The sequence below is a fragment of the Hylobates moloch genome, unplaced genomic scaffold, assembly GCF_009828535.3.
Source record: "Hylobates moloch isolate HMO894 unplaced genomic scaffold, HMol_V3 SCAFFOLD_8, whole genome shotgun sequence".
Lineage (NCBI taxonomy): Eukaryota > Metazoa > Chordata > Mammalia > Primates > Hylobatidae > Hylobates > Hylobates moloch.
This window is the reverse complement of record NW_026652283.1, coordinates 36745329-36761275: the sequence shown is the minus strand read 5'-3', so window position 1 is coordinate 36761275 and position 15947 is coordinate 36745329. Positions and strand designations below refer to the sequence as shown.

General features: G+C 45.2%; 1 protein-coding gene across 5 annotated transcripts in view; it reads left to right on the top strand.

The window, feature by feature from the left end:
* The window catches only part of DLGAP3 (DLG associated protein 3), a 65187-nt gene that overhangs the window by 37743 nt on the left and 11497 nt on the right, over positions 1–15947 (top strand). For all 5 annotated transcript variants that reach the window (XM_032160186.2, XM_032160189.2, XM_032160187.2 and 2 more), the window contains 3 exons: positions 5776–5989; positions 6270–6583; positions 7007–7092. In XM_032160186.2, the coding sequence (XP_032016077.1) occupies positions 5776–5989; positions 6270–6583; positions 7007–7092 (614 nt within the window). The remainder of the gene's footprint in view (positions 1–5775; positions 5990–6269; positions 6584–7006; positions 7093–15947) is intronic.

Below are 15947 nucleotides of genomic sequence, written 5' to 3'. Positions count from 1 at the left end.
GACTCTTTTATTTCCCCTGCACACGTATATAGGCTCCACTGGATGTGTGGGTGGCTCAGGCTTCTCTGGTCTCTGCTGTGCATTCACCCAGCTTCATGTTAACCCAAGATATGTGGAGAGCTTATCAAACTCCCTTGGTCTGTCTCACTCCCTGGAATTTTCTGATAAATTCCTGGCTAGTTTGCCAGTCCATTGTTTGGCCCAAACATTGCTGAAACCCAGCCTAACAGTGCTTCTGGCCTTCCCTGTTCTTGATATTATAACTGACAATGCCCCAAATTAAGTGGAGCCCTCTGGCAGAGGCAGTGAAGCAGCTGATTTTTCACAGGCGGCACCACGTTTGTTGAAGTATTGCAACTGATAGTGTCGGGGGCCTGGTGAACGAGGGCAGCCTCAGGCAAGAATACGATAGAGTCGTGCTATTCTTACCCAAAGTTCAGTAATTTTTATGAATACATGTTTCTTTGTTGTATGTCTTTGATTGGTTTGCAGAACGATAAAATGGTGGTTTTTGACAGTTTTGTCCTGCTTTAGAGTCGTATTTTCTTCTGTTTTCAGTTTCATCTTTTAAGCTTAGGACTTTTAAACATCACTTAAAAGTTATTTTGTTTTAGCTACGGTAGTACTAGCTGCTATAACAGAGAAATCTTGAATTCTCAATGGCTTAACTCAATAAAAGTTTAGTTTTTGTTTATGTCACAATTTGTATTTTCTATTGCTATGTAAGCTATCCCCAAATGTAGTGTCTTTAAACAACAAATATTTATTATCTCACAGTTTCTGTGGGTCAGGAATCTGAGTGCAGCCTGGCTGGGTGCGACTGGGTCAAGTGTCTCACAAAGTTGCAATCAAGGTGTTGGCCAAGGCTGCAGTATCTCAAGGCTTGACTGGGTGAAGATCTGCTTCCATGCTCACTCACATGGCTCTTGGCAGGCTACAGATCCTTGCTAGTTACTAACCAGGGACATCAATTTCTTCTATGTGGGACTCACTACAGGGCTACTCACAGCATAGCAGCTTGCCTCCCCCAGAGCAAAGGCTCTGAGAGAAAGAGAATAAGAAAAGCTGTCTAAGATGGAAGCCATGGTCTGTTTGTAACCTAATCTCAGAAGTGCTATCCCATTGTATCTGCCATATTCTATTCATTAGAAGTGGGCCAATAAGTCCGGTCCACACTCATGAGAAAGGGATTACACAAGGGTGTGAGTTCCAGGGGATGGAGATCATTAGGAGGTATGTCAGAGGCTGTCTCCCACGTAGTACACTCACCTTCAATGGAAATTTATCTGTGAGAAGCATGAGCAGCTTGGGTTAGGAGTGAGTTCCCCAGGAAATATTTTGCAGTTGCTTCTGTTAGAATATCCCTGGTTTGGGACTATTTTATGTTAATTTTTAATTTTGGGGGTGTGGCCCATGAAGGTTCATGCAGATACACAGTACCGTGGCTGTGTGAGGACAAGCTTGCAGGTACAGATTCTTAGGGGATTTGCCTCTTTTCCTTTCCCGCCATCCCTGTACTTCAGACCAGCTTCCTTGCCATCAGCCTGTGGTGATGACTAATTTTTTAATTTTAGTCTACATTTTCATCAAAGGTTTCACTTTTCCTAACTTTATGCAGGTTCTCCTTTCCAATTCCATGCTTCATGTGGGCCCGAAGCCTTCCTCCTATGCCCAAGTGGGTGTTAAAACTTAAGCTTTTACCAAAACGCTGAGACCAACAGCCCCTGCCCCCACCTCCCGCCTCCACTGGGCTGTTTGCAGCATTGGCTCACACAGTTAATATTCTGATTTTCCAGTCTCCTCTTTGCTTTTGTTCCCTGGGGACTTATCTCGCTTTCTTGTGAGCTCAGCTATGCATATAAAGCAACATTTGTCATATTTTATCCAATGTTTTGAAATGGGAGAGTTTTCTAAAGGTTACCTAAACTAAATAACGCAAGTAAAGCATACAGGATGTTGCCTGGCCCCCTGTTGGACCCACCACCTCTAGTCTGGACAATTTCCAATTAGACACGAAGCATTTTTACTTTAAATATTCCATGAGCTTGGAAATGGCTACTGATTCCAGTCTGGTTCGGAGAAAGGCTAAGGATCTCATCCCAAGAGGATTCTTTGACTTTGAGTCTCCTGTAAGTGGGTGTTGGGGGAAGCAGGGTGCAAGTCAGTGCAGGGATAATAGGAGCATTCACAGTACAATGTTACAGTTTTATAATTGTAAGATAGTAAAGATCAACTTGGGTGTAATATTTCTCTGAGAGTCTCTGAGTCCGTGTTCCCCTTGTGTCCTCGTCTCCTGTTGGAACCCCAGAAGCTCCTCTTGGCCAGCTGAGCTGGCAGGTGTATGACCCCAGGGAGTTGTTTGCCCTCTTTTGTCTGCCTTGGATAGAATTGGTTGTGAGTATTGCCTGTGGGTGGGATTTCAAGAGATGCAGAACCCCAGGGAAAGAGGCACTTCTCATTCTGAGTGGTATTGTCACCGTGATTTAAGAGCCTCTTGTTGCTAATAATAGTACCTAAAGTTTATTGAGCATCTACTGTGTGCCAGATATTATGCCCAGTGCTTTATACACAGAAGAGGGCTAGAGATACAGAAATATACTACAGAGTGAGATTCCTTTCATCCCTGGTGTCTGGACTTGAGACCAGCGTGCTTTCTGCTAGGGTTAGATTAGCTCCCCTGTGCTCCAAGAGGGACACTCTGGGTTGCATTTGTTCTAATTGGGGAGTGTCTTGAGCCTAGCCCAGAAATAGCAGGAGTTAGTTCAGTTCCTGTGTTTTAGGAAATACACTGGCAACTGTTGTCTTTGGTGCCTCAGAAATACAGAGACAGAAAGACTGAGAGGTAGGTGATAGAGCATCATGGTGAAAGCCACAACTGTCACACAAGTGTGGCTTGTGTCAGTCAAATATGATAGAACTTAACTTCTACGGGGTCTCGGATTGATTTTCCATGGCCTGGGATTTCCATGCACTTGTAACGAAGCTCCTTTAGAAAAAGCTTCAAAAAGTTCAGACAATCCTTCTTTTTAATTAGCAGGCCCACATTGCAACCAATGAATCTAAATCTCCAGCAAATTTGGCTCTGAGCTTCTAAGCAGCCAAAGCAAGAGAGGTGTTTTGTTAACCCTGGGTTCAGATCCTTGGGGTGGGGCCTGAGTTAATGTAGGTTTAACAAGCTCCCCAAGAGAATCTGTTGCTCAATCAGCCTTACGTGGGAGCCAGGAAGCATGACATTTAATTTCAGTTTTATCACCTACCAGCTGGGCATCCTTAGGCAATTCATCTGCCCTCTCTGGGTCTTGTTTGTCCATTAATAGATTGGAATAGAAATGGCTCTATTTGAAGTAGAATCCAGTGAAATCATGTTATGCTTTGGAGGCTGAATTGTGGAAACATTGAGCTGCAGTTTACACATGGATCAGGCCACTCCTTTGAGCCTCTGTTGACTGCACATAAAGATAATGCCGTGAATCTTTCCTGGGAGATGTCACAAGAGGCAGCCATGTGATACTTGCTGTTACGTTTGCCATGGGATGCTGTCGAGGACCTTGTCCATGACTTCATCCAATGGACTCTACATAATCACCCACAGGGGATGATTGTCTCTTAGTCTCAGGGACAGGAATTGTTGTGGTTCTCATGGGCATCTGGCCTGTGTTTACCAGGCAGGCCCTGAGACCTTCGCATGCCGCTAGCCGAGGGCTTACTGTGTGCCACTGCCTGTACCAAACGCCTCACATGTTTTTCTTTGAGTCCCCTCAATAGCCCTATGAAGATGGTACCATTATCACTCCCATTTGACAGGAGAGCAAACTGAGGCCCCCAAACTTTAACTTTCCCAGGCCATTCTGCTAGGAAGTGGTAGAGCCAGCACTTGAATCTAGGAGAAGTCTCACTCATAGCCCATGCAGGCAACTCTGAGGCTATACTCCCTGATGCTTTGCCTGCTTGGAAGCTCAGGGTTAAATATGTGCCCATCTTGAGCAATGTTCAGGACCTTGTCACCTGTATTCTGGGTGTAGCACTTACCTCTGGTAGCACCTTTTCCTGCCTTTACTTTTTCTTTGCACCAGTTTTCTCATGTAATGTGAATGAAGCTGCAACCTCTGTGGTATATTTAGTCTTCGTGTGGTGGCGTGCGGCACAGTTCCATGAACAAATTTTTGTTTTGCTTTTTTTCAAACTTTAACTTTTTTTTTTTAACGCCATGGATTCTGCACCACCAAAATACCAAAAACAAAACCAAGAACCTCATCCAGCAATGGCTAAGCTTTCCTCAGTGGGGGAGGGTAGAGAAGGAACCCACAGGTTAAGCCAGAACCCGAGTGAGTGGATAGAAGGTTGGGGAAGGCAAGGGCCGGGTGCGGTGGCTCACGCCTGTAATCCCAGCACTTTGGGAGGCTGAGACGGGCGGATTATGAGGTCAGGAGATCGAGACCATCCTGGCTAACACGGTGAAATCCTGTCTCTACTAGAAATACAAAAAAATTAGCCGGGTGTGGTGGCAGCTGCCTGTAGTCCCAGCTACTTGGGAGGCTGAGGCAGGAGAATAGGGTGAACCCGGGAGGCAGAGCTTGCAGTGAGCCGAGATTGCGCCACTGCACTCCAGCCTGGGCAACTGAGCGAGACTCTGTCTCAAAAAAGAAGGTGGGGGAAGGCTTGGGACACTGGTAGGTTAATAACTTTGCTCCATCACTTACGCATTAGTTTCCATCCTGCCACTTGGTATTTTATATATATATATAGCATATATACATGTAGTGTATATATATATAGTATATATATAGCATATATACATGTAGTGTATATATATATAGTATATATATAGCATATATACATGTAGTATATATATAGTATATATATAGTATTATATGTAGTATATATAGTATATGTGTAGTATATATATAGTATATATGTAGTATATATATAGTATATATGTAGTATATATAGTATATATGTAGTATATATATAGTATATGTATGTAGTATATATATAGTATATATGTAGTATATATAGTATATATGTAGTATATATAGTATATATGTAGTATATATAGTATATATGTAGTATATATAGTAAATATATGTAGTGTATATGTAGTATATATAGTATATATATGTAGTATATAGTATATATGTAGTATATATAGTATATATATGTAGTATATATATGGTATATATGTAGCATATATAGTATATATATGTAGTATATATATGGTATATATGTACTATATATATAGTATATATAGTACATATATGTAGTGTATATATATATAGTGTATGTATATATATATATAGCTTTCAATCAATTTTGTAATGTAATGGATTATAAATAATAAAATAAAAGGTGTCCTCCATGAAGTCCCCACCCCCATACTGGGCAGGAGGGTGCTTGCCAGGTCCCTGGTCCTCTCTGTCGGGGTCAGGTGAGAGAAACGTCAGGGGATGGGACTAGGTGGAGAGGAAAACACGATGGTGTGCAGCCCAGAGTGCAGCCAGCCAGACACCTGGAAGAGGCATAGGTGGGGTGGAGGTGGGGGTGGGGGTGGGATATTTAGAGGAAAACTGGGCCCCAAGACAAGCCTGGGGAGCAGAATGGGGCAGAGATGCCCCCATCTTTCTTTGCAAAGAGTTAGGGTTTCTTGTAGTTCAAATGCGGAAGAGTCGCCCACAGTCTCTGCAGATATAGAGAGGTCTTCCCCTAAGGCAGAGCACCCCAGGGACTTCCACCCCCTCCCGGCACCTCATAACTGTCCTCCTGACCCCCTGCCCCCAGCTCAGCGATGAGTTGAACCAGCAGCTGGAGGCCGTGTGCGGGTCGGTGTTTGGGGAGCTGGAGTCCCAGGCCGTGGACGCCCTGGACCTGCCCGGCTGTTTCCGCATGCGGAGCCACAGCTACCTCCGGGCCATCCAGGCCGGCTGCTCTCAAGACGACGACTGCCTGCCCCTCCTCGCTGCCCCTGCCGCTGTCTCAGGGAGGCCCGGCTCCTGTGAGTACACCTCCCTGCCCCTGGCCCGGCCCTAGGCTGGAGAGCGCCCTGGGTCCGGGTTCTGGCCTCCCCCTCGACTGTGCTGTGACCCGCGCAGATCGCTCGCTCCCGGGGTCGGATGACGGGGAGAGCGTCCCTTGGCGTGTGTGCAGCAGCACGTGGAGTGCGCGCCGCTGCAGGGTCCCGTAGGGCCTCTTGGGGGTGGGAGTCGGGCGCGGGCCCAGGACCCAGGCAGAGCCGCGAGCCTCACGCACTGCGTCTCTGCGCTCGCCGGCCACAGCCTTCAACTTCAGAAAGGCCCCGCCCCCCATCCCGCCGGGAAGCCAGGCCCCGCCCCGCATCTCCATCACCGCCCAGAGCAGCACCGACTCCGCGCACGAGAGCTTCACGGCGGCCGAGGGCCCCGCCCGGCGCTGCAGCTCCGCCGACGGGCTGGACGGCCCCGCCATGGGTGCGCGCACCCTGGAGTTGGCGCCGGTGCCGCCCCGGGCCAGCCCCAAACCCCCCACACTCATCATCAAGACCATCCCTGGCAGGGAGGAGCTGCGGAGCCTGGCGCGGCAGCGGAAGTGGCGGCCGTCCATTGGGGTGCAGGTATGGAACGGGGAGGCGCCCACGAAGGCGCTGACCCTGGCCGGTCGGGGCTGGGGTGAGGGGCTGGAAGCGGCCTTCTGGATATATCGACATTCTTTCTGGCTTGCCTTGAGCTGCAAGTGAACCCCGTGCCTGGACATCGACGGGGCTGCTCCAGCCAGCCCCCGCCCACTCCCTCGTCCCTCGTCCCTCGTCCTGGCACCATCGTCCCTCCTGGCTAATGGAGGGCGCTGGAGGGCCGTGCCCAGTGGTTGCCACTTTGAGGCCTGTGACCGACCGCCTGGGTTTCTCATCTCGTTCAGGCAGATGGTCTTTGCAGGACCTGCCAGCTGGCTTGGGGCGCAGCCATTGCTAGCCGTTCTCCCCGGGAAGGGCTTTCACCTTGGCTCGCCACAGCCACTGACTCCTCCACCCTGCCACCAGGTGGAGACGATCTCAGATTCGGACACCGAGAACAGGAGCCGGAGGGAGTTCCACTCCATCGGCGTGCAGGTGGAAGAGGACAAGAGGTAGGTCACGGTGGGACTGCCCAGGCTTCGTTGGGAGACAGGAGGAGAGAGGGCTGCGTAGTGTCTCCACTAGCCCAGTCTTCCTGCACATCCTCTTTTCCTGGAGGTGAGAGCAAGCCTTTTTATAGAGGGTGGTCAGAGCAGCCACAGGGGCTGTTCCATAGAGATGTCACCAGAGGAGTTATCAAACCTAGAGTTCTTGTGCCCATGCTCACCCCAGGTGCTCAGAGGCAGACGGGAGATATACAGCAGTTGCAGGGAAGGAGAGGATGGGAAATTACATGTAGGTGCCGAGCAGGCCTCCAGCAATTGTCCTTTCCAGGGGATGATAGGATCTGCCAATCCCTCATTACATCCTGTGGTGTACAAGTATGTGAGCTCAAAAAGAAACAAACAGGAAGATTGCCTCTCAGGGGCCCCTGGCAGATATGACACTCCTCCTCATTTGGCTCACACAAGCATTTAACCAGTTGGGGGTACCTATTACATGCCTGAGTCTGTGATGTACCTGAGATAGTACAATTACCAGCAGCCACTATTCTGGCATTAGGTGGCCTCAGAAACATTGACTCCTTAATTTTCACTGAAGAATTAGGATTGCCAGCTCTGGAGGGGATACCAGAAAGAGGCCTCTCTGTTGTTGGGTGCCTATGGGGAGAAAGGGTGTCTGGGAACTTGCCAGGGGGTGGCCATAACGGTTTCATGGTAATCTGAGCTTCCCAGACCATACGACTGGAGGAATAAAACTAATGTCCCAGGCCGGGCGCAGTGGCTCACGCCTGTAATCCCAGCACTTTGGGAGGCCAGGGTGGGTGGATCACTTGAGGCCAGGAGCTTGAGACCAGCCTGGCCAACATGGCAAAACCCCATCTCTACTAAAAATACAAAAATTAGCTGAGCATGGTGGCACACTCCTGTAGTCTCAGCTGCTCGAGAGGCTGAGGCACAAGAATTGATTGAACCCAGGAGCCTGAGGTTGCAGCGAGCTGAGATTGCACCACTGCACTCCAGCCTGGGTGACTGAGCGAGACTATCTCAAAAAAACAAAAAAACAAAAAAACCCAAAACACAAAAAGCTAGTGGCCCACTAGCAGTGGTTCCTCGCAGCTCTGTTCCCAGTTGCCGTCCTTCGCCCAGATTTCCCCAGCTATTTCTGGGATGTCATCGGGATGTCTTGCGTTTGTGCCTGATGAAGTTTTTTTGGTGTTCCTATGGGATTCACCATTTTTCTCAACTTCTGATTTGGCTCCCTGAAGTTCTGTATGCTCCTGGGGCTGTAAATGCCTTCATCGAGGGTGGCATAATGCTGCCCTGGTTGCCTGCATGACTTCTAAAGCTGCTGCCCTCCAAACTTTTACTGTGCGACAAAGATTTCAGAAAAATAGCATTTTGTGGCAAACCCAATTTGCAAATCTGTGACTTGAATTATTGAGAGATGGGATAGGAGTCATGGATGGATGCAACTCTATGTTCTGAACCCTACCCACCCCCAATTCTAGTGCTATCCCGTGAACCACCAAGCCCACTCACTCCCTTTAGAGGCTTTTTGGTTCCTTATGTAGATAGGTCCAGGTGGGTGGGGGTTCCCCACATTCCTCCTAATAACCCTTGAATCCTGGGAAGAGTGCTGCAGGCCTTCTAGCTGAGACTCTTGCTAAATCAGCAAACTCTTGTCATTCATTGATTGATTCATTCATTCATCGGATACTTACTAAGCACGTGTTGTATGATAGCTCCTATGCACTGTGTTAAATGCTTCAGGAAACATCAAAAACATGACTCCTGCCTTCACAGAAGCTATGGGCTAGAGGGAAATCAAGGCAATGAATAAATAATCCTTGAATAAAAATATGACAACACATTATGATATAATAGGTAGTGGGATTTTATTGCGTATTATGAGGGAATACGAAATAAAAAAGGAGGAGATAAGAGAGAAGGGACCTTATTTAGATTAAGCAGGTGACATTTAAGCTGAGACTTGAGGATTGACTAAGAAGTCTCAGGTGATGATTGGAGGAAAAGCATTCCAGGGAGGGGGAATAGCATATGTGGAGGTGTTGGGGCAGGAAAGAGTTTGGCACGCATCGGGAACTGAAAGAAGGTCCATGTGGCTGGTGTGGAGTGGGGCAGGGGAGTGGGAAGGGAGTTAATTGGAGAACAGGCAGGGGCAGGTTATGCAGAGCATGGACATGATAAGGAATTGGAATCTAATTATGAGAAATAAGCCATGTAAAGGTTAAAGAAGGAGTGCAACATGATCTAACTTATGTTCATGAAAGATCACAAGCTGCTGAGTGGAGAATGAATTCGAAGAAAGTAATAGTGGAAACGAGAAGGCTAGTTAGGAGGATTTTTCATGATCCAGAAGAAAGGTGATTGTGTTTTGCAATATGGTGGCTATTGTGATTGGGATGTTTTTCTTCTATTGCATTTTACAACTAGGCACTGCTAGTGTGTGGTAGCACTGTTAGGTTTATTTATTTTTATTTTTATTATTTTTGAGATGGCATTTTGCTCTTGTCGTCCAGGCTGGAGTGCAGTGGCATGATCTTGGCTCACTGCAACCTCTGCCTCCCGGGTTCACGCCATTCTCCTGCTTCAGCCTCTCAAGTAGCTGGGATTACAGGCACCCGCCACCACGCCCAGCTAAGTTTTTGTGTTTTTAGTAGAGACGGGGTGTTGCCATGTTAGCCAGGCTGGTCTCAAACTCCTGACCTCAGGGGATCAGCCCGCCTCGGCCTCCCAAAGTGCTGGGATTACGGGCATGAGCTACCGCACCTGGCCTCTACTGTTAGGTTTTGTATGTTTTGTATGTTGATTTTGTATTCAGTAACGTTGCTGCTGAATTAGGTCTCTCTTATTAGTCTTATAGGTTATCTGAAAATCATGATGGGCTTCCTATATAGTCAGTTATTTTTCTGTGTATGAAGATATTTCTTTTAAATCTGTATTTTCATTTATTTTTCTTGTAATATTGCATTGAATAGGACTTCTGTTCAATGTTCAGTAGTATTGACTTTAGTGGCTATGTTTTTCAAGATGATGTTTGCTACAAATTTTGATGGATACCATTTGTCAGGTTAAGGAAATCCCTTTCTATTCCTAGTTGGATAAGCATCTTATTTTTATTTTCTAAAATAGAAAATATGAGTGAAATTTTATTGAATCTTTCTCAGAATCTATTTAGATGATCATAGATTTTTCTCCTTCCATGTGTAACATGGTGAATTATATGAATGAATGGATTTTCCATTCTTTCATTCCTGGGATAAACCCTGCTTGATCCCATTGTCAGTTGGGATTAAATTTGGCTGTGAGTCACAGGGCCTCAGCAGTGTCTTAAACAAGTGTATTTTTCTCTCACTTAAAAAAAAAAAAGCCAGCTTAGATGTAGGGCATGCAGTGTTTGAACTCCAGGCTCCTTCTATTTTGTACATCATTTCATGTCTAGGGACGTCAAGTTCAAGCTCCCCCAGTCATGTCTGCATTCTGAGCAGTGAGAAGGAGGAAAGAGGAAGAGGGATGCAGTCCTTCCTTTTTAAAAAGACTTCCTGAAAGTTACACACAACCACTTTCATCACATTGGATAAAATCTCATCACATGGTGTCACCTAGCTGCAAGGGAGGCTGTGGGGTATATAGTCTTTTGGCTGGGAAGCAATGTGGAGAGTGTAAACTACTTAGCTAAGAATCAGGGTTCTCATGCCTAAAGACAAAGAATAGCTATGTGGAGCTCTAGGGGTTTTTGTTACAGTTTTGCTATATTATTTTTATATACATTATTAGATTTTTGAACAGTTGCTACTTTAAAATTTTAAATCATTTAGATTTATGGATATATCATAAGTGATATATCATAATAATTGTAAGCCTACAATTTTTTACTGCCATTCAATTCAGGTATTAGAGCTAAGATAGGCTCCTAAAATGAATTTAGTAGGTTTCTCTGTGTTCTTGTTCTTTGGAACAATTTGTGTAAGACAAGAATTATCTATTCTTTAGGTTTGGTAAAGGTTGCCTATAAAATTATCTAGGCCTGATGCCTTTTGGGGATAGGAGAGACTTTTAAAACTACAGCTTCAGTTTCTTTTGTGATTATTGACCTATTCTGGTTTTATTTTTTTCTTGAATCATTTTGGTGATTTATATTTTATTTAAAAAAAGAAACACTTTATAAAAATTGACAGTTTTCGAAGTTTTTGGCACAAATATTCTTTCTCATAGTATTAAAATGTTATCAATATTTATTGCATCTCTATATTGATATTACTGATATCTCCCTTTGCATTTCTTCTTCTTCTTCTTCTTTTTTTTTTTTTTTTTTGAGACAGAGTCTCACTCTGGAGTGCAGTGGTGTGATCTTGGCTCACTGCAACCTCCACCTCCCGAGTAGCTGGGATTACAGGCATCTGCCACCATGCCCGGCTAATTTTTGTATTTTTAGTAGAGACGGGTTTTCACCATGTTGACCAGGCTGGTCTCGAACTTCTGACCTCAGGTGATCCGCCTGCCTCAGCCTCCCAAAGTCCTGGGATTACAGGCATGAGCCACTGTGCTTGGCTGCCTTTTTATTTCTAATACCATGTATTTATGTCTTACCTGTCTTTCTTGAGTCAGCCTTGCCTGAGGTTTGTATATTTTATAATTTAAATATATTTTTAGGCTGGACACAGTAACTCATACCTATAATCCCAGTACTTTGGGAGGCTGAGGCGGGAGGATTGCTTGAGATCAGGAGTTCAAGACGAGTCTGGGCAACATAGTGAGACCTGATCTCTACAAAAAATGCAAAAATTAGCTGGACATGGTGGCATGCCTCTGTAGTTCCAGCTCCTGGGGAGGCTGAGGCGGGTGGATAACTTGAACCCATGGGTTTGAGGGTGCAGTGGTCTCTGATCACACCACTGTACTTCAGCCTGTCTTTGAGACAGTGAGACCTTGTGTCAAAGAAAGAAAAGGGGGGGAAGAAAAAAATACGTATGTTGAGACTTATATTTTATTCGTCTTTGAAAAAAACTAGTTTTTCGTTTTGGTGAGCAATCTTTCATATTTCATTTCTTCTACTTTTGGTGATTTTCTTTTGTCTGCTGTGTTTGTCTTTCTTTATGCCTCTTGAATTCATCCCTAACTTTCAATATTTTTTATTTTTTAACATGTGCTGTTAGGGTTATAATTTCCCTTGTAACTATATCCTTTTATGGCTATATCTCATAAGTTTTGAGAAGCGGTATTTTTATTGTACATTTCTGAATATGTAACTTTCATCTGTCATCACTTTTATCATAATTTCCTTTTTAACCTATGAATTTTTAGAATAATTTTTTTTTTTAGTTTTCAAATGAATTTTTTTGACAGGGGACTGCGTTTTCATTATTGATTTCCAAATTTGCTACACTGTGGTCATATTATGTATCTATTGTATTTATTGCTTAGAATTTGTTGAGACCTCCTTCATTATATGTATATATATCATATATCAGGGGTCCCCAAACCCTGGGCCGGGGACTGGTACTTGCCCATGGCCTGTTGGGAACCAGGCGGCACAGCAGGAGGTGCACAGCAGGTGAGTGGGCATTACTGCCCGAGCTCCGCCTGCTGTCAGATCTGCGGTAGCATTCGATTCTCACTGGAGCCTGAACCCTATTGTGAACTGCGTGCGTATGTGAGGGATCTAGGTTGTGTGCTCCTTATGAGAATCTAATGTTTGATAATCTGTTTCCCGTTACCCTCAGATGGGACCGTCTAGTTGCAGGAAAACAAGCTCAGGGCTCCCACTGATTCTACATTATGATGAGTTGAATAATTATTTTATTATATATTGCAGTGTAATAATAATAGTAGAAATAAAATGCCCAATAAATGTAATGCGCTTGAATCATCCCGAAACCATCCCCTACTACGCCCCCCTGCAGCTTCTGGAAATTTTTTTTTTTTTTTTTTGAGACGGAGTCTCGCTCTCGCCCAGGCTGGAGTGCAGTGGGGTGATCTCGGCTCACTGCCAGCTCCGCCTCCCAGGTTCACGCCATTCTCCTGCCTCAGCCTCCCAAGTAGCTGGGACTACAGGCGTCCACTACCATGCCCGGCTAATTTTTTTATATTTTTAGTAGAGACGGGATTTCACCATCTTAGCCAGGATGGTCTCCATCTCCTGACCTCGTGATCCGCCCACCTCGGCCTCCCAAAGCTCTGGGATTACAGGCGTGAGCCACCGCGCCTGGCCAGCTTCTGGAAAAATTGTCTTCCACAAAACTAGTCCCTGGTGCCAAAAAGGTTGGGGACCGCTGTCATATATGGTCAAATTTATAAATTATGTTTTTCAAATGTTTATTTTTTTTTTGTACATTTGATCTACCAGTTCTGAGAGGTGTGTTAAAAATGTCTCACCATGATTGTGGATATGTCATTTTCCCTGGTAACTTTGTTAATTTTTACTTCAGTTTGAGAGTGTGCTTCATTCAAGCTTATGATTGTTGTATCTTCTTGGTGGCTTGGCTGTTTTATCATTAAATAGGCTGCTTTTCATCCTTACTAATGGCTTTTGCCTTGAAGTCTTTTTTGCCTGATTTTTATTGCTATGGCTGCTTGCTTTTGGTTAATTTTCCAATACATCTTTTTCCATCCTTTCATTTTCAACCTTCCTATATCCTTATGTTTTAGGTGTGTTGCTTATTTTTATTTTTTATTTTTTTTATTTTTTTGAGATGAGTCTTGCTCTGTCACCCAGGCTGGAGTGCATTGGCATGATCTCAGCTCACTGCAACCTCGCTTCCTGGGTTCTAGCAATTCTCCTGCCTCAGCCACCTGGGTAGCTGGGTTTATAGGCATGTGCCACCACACCTGGCTAATTTTTTTGTATTTTTAAGAGAGACGGGGTTTCGCCATGTTGGCCAGGCTGGTCTCGAACTCCTGACCTTAGGTGATCCACCCGGCTCGGCCTCCCAAAGTGTTGGGATTACAGGAGTGAGCCACTGTGCCTGGCCTATGTGTGTTGCTTGTAAGCGATTTATAGCTGGAGTTTAGACATATTTAATCCATGTATATATTTTTCATTACTGATCTGAGTTTATTTCTATCATCTCTTTAAAAATTTTCTAGTTGACATGCTTTTTCTTTGCTTTCTCCCTCTCATTTTTTATCTTATGTTGAACTGATCAACAGTAAATAGAGTTTACTTTATTTCTCTTCTTCTCTCCACTGGTTTGGAAGTTTACATTTTAGTAGTGATTTCCCTTAAAAACTTGACAGATATACTTAATTTCATATTTTCCTAATAAAGTCTAACATTAGTCAATGCTTCTGTCCCTCTTAGGCACAAAACAAGAATCTTGGAACACTTTAATTTCCTTCTTAATTTTCTCCTCCAATCTTCCATGTTATGTTTATCTAGTAGTTTGATTATACCTCTTTAAAAGTCTCTGCGAAATCAGTTGCTGTTGTATCTTTTATGCTTTAACAGTTTAGATTTACAAAGGTGTTTCTGTAATTTGTGTGTTCACTATTGTTTGTTACTGCCTTCTTCTTCCTCCTGGTTCAGTTTCCTTCATGCTGAAGCACTGCTTGAAGTTTTAAAATTAATGTCTCCCCTTGAGGCTCGAGGTTTCTTGTGTTTCACAGGTAATACTCATTTGAACCCCACACCTCCACACAAGGAAGCCTTCATGTTCCGATTTCCCAGCATCCTCCTTCCAGGCCACATTCCTGCGTCCCTGGCATGAGCATTTCGAGTCCAAGTTTGCAAATGAAACAGACCTTCTTGGCTGCCGGCTTTGCGCACAGGGTCTCTTTCCAGCTCCCCTTGCTGCACAGGTTTGGGGTCTCTCCTCTCATCCTCCCTCAGCGTTTTCATCCAGCCTCTAGCATATGTCTGGTGTGATCTCCCTGTGGTTCACTTGGCTTAGACCCCTTCTCACTATATGGGCTTTGAATTTCCTTCCTGTTTCTGATACCCGGAAATTTCTCGCTCCTATTTTCAAACCCACCATTGTAGCAAAAACACCTTTTTGATTTTTAAAAACCCAGCATTTCTATGCGTTTAGGGTGTGAGTGGGAGCTTCCTAAGTTAATTCAGTCTACTCTATTGATCAGTGGTCTGGGTAAGGCTGATAGCAGTGGATACAGAGAGAAGTGGGCCAATTTGAGCAGCATTTTGGAATGAAAGTCAGGGAAGGGCAGGGACAGGCAGAGAACGTGGCCTTCCTTGCTCTCGTGTAAGTGCTTGGTGAGCTCTCGATGTGGTGGGCTGAGGAGAGGACATGGTGTTGAATAAGCATCTAAAGAACCAAATTGCCTCGGACAGGTGATCACACTGGGAATTCAGAGGGAGTGACAGGTGGGGAGAGGGGAAATCTGGCCCATCTCTTTGGCCAGGCTCCCTGGCCTGTCTGCTGCAGGCGTCCTTAGTCATACACCTGCACAGTCCTTTCTGTCCCTTATGTCCCTGGCACTTTAAGTCTCACTCCTCACACACCATGCCCCAACTGGTGCATAAAAGCGAGCCATGAATTCCAGCAGCCTCGCCTGGCCAGCATTCAGGCCTAGCCCGCCGCACACAGCCCAGCCCCGTTTTCTTTGACTCTCTTGTCCTTACTGCTGTCTCGCTCATCCCAGTATCTGTTTCTCTCTCTGTACTTTGGTTTTAAAAATTGCTGGGCAGGAAATATCTCTTCTCTTCTGCCTTTCAGGGTGTTCCCTGCTCACGTCTTGAGTGAGGATTTTGGACTTACTGTCCTTTCTGTCTGGGAATTGTCTGTGAGTCCTTCCAGTTGCCCAGCATCAGTGATGGCTTGGCTTAGAATATAAGGAGAGGGGGCTGGCACCCCTTCAGTTCTGTCTCCATTGCACACACCCCCCCC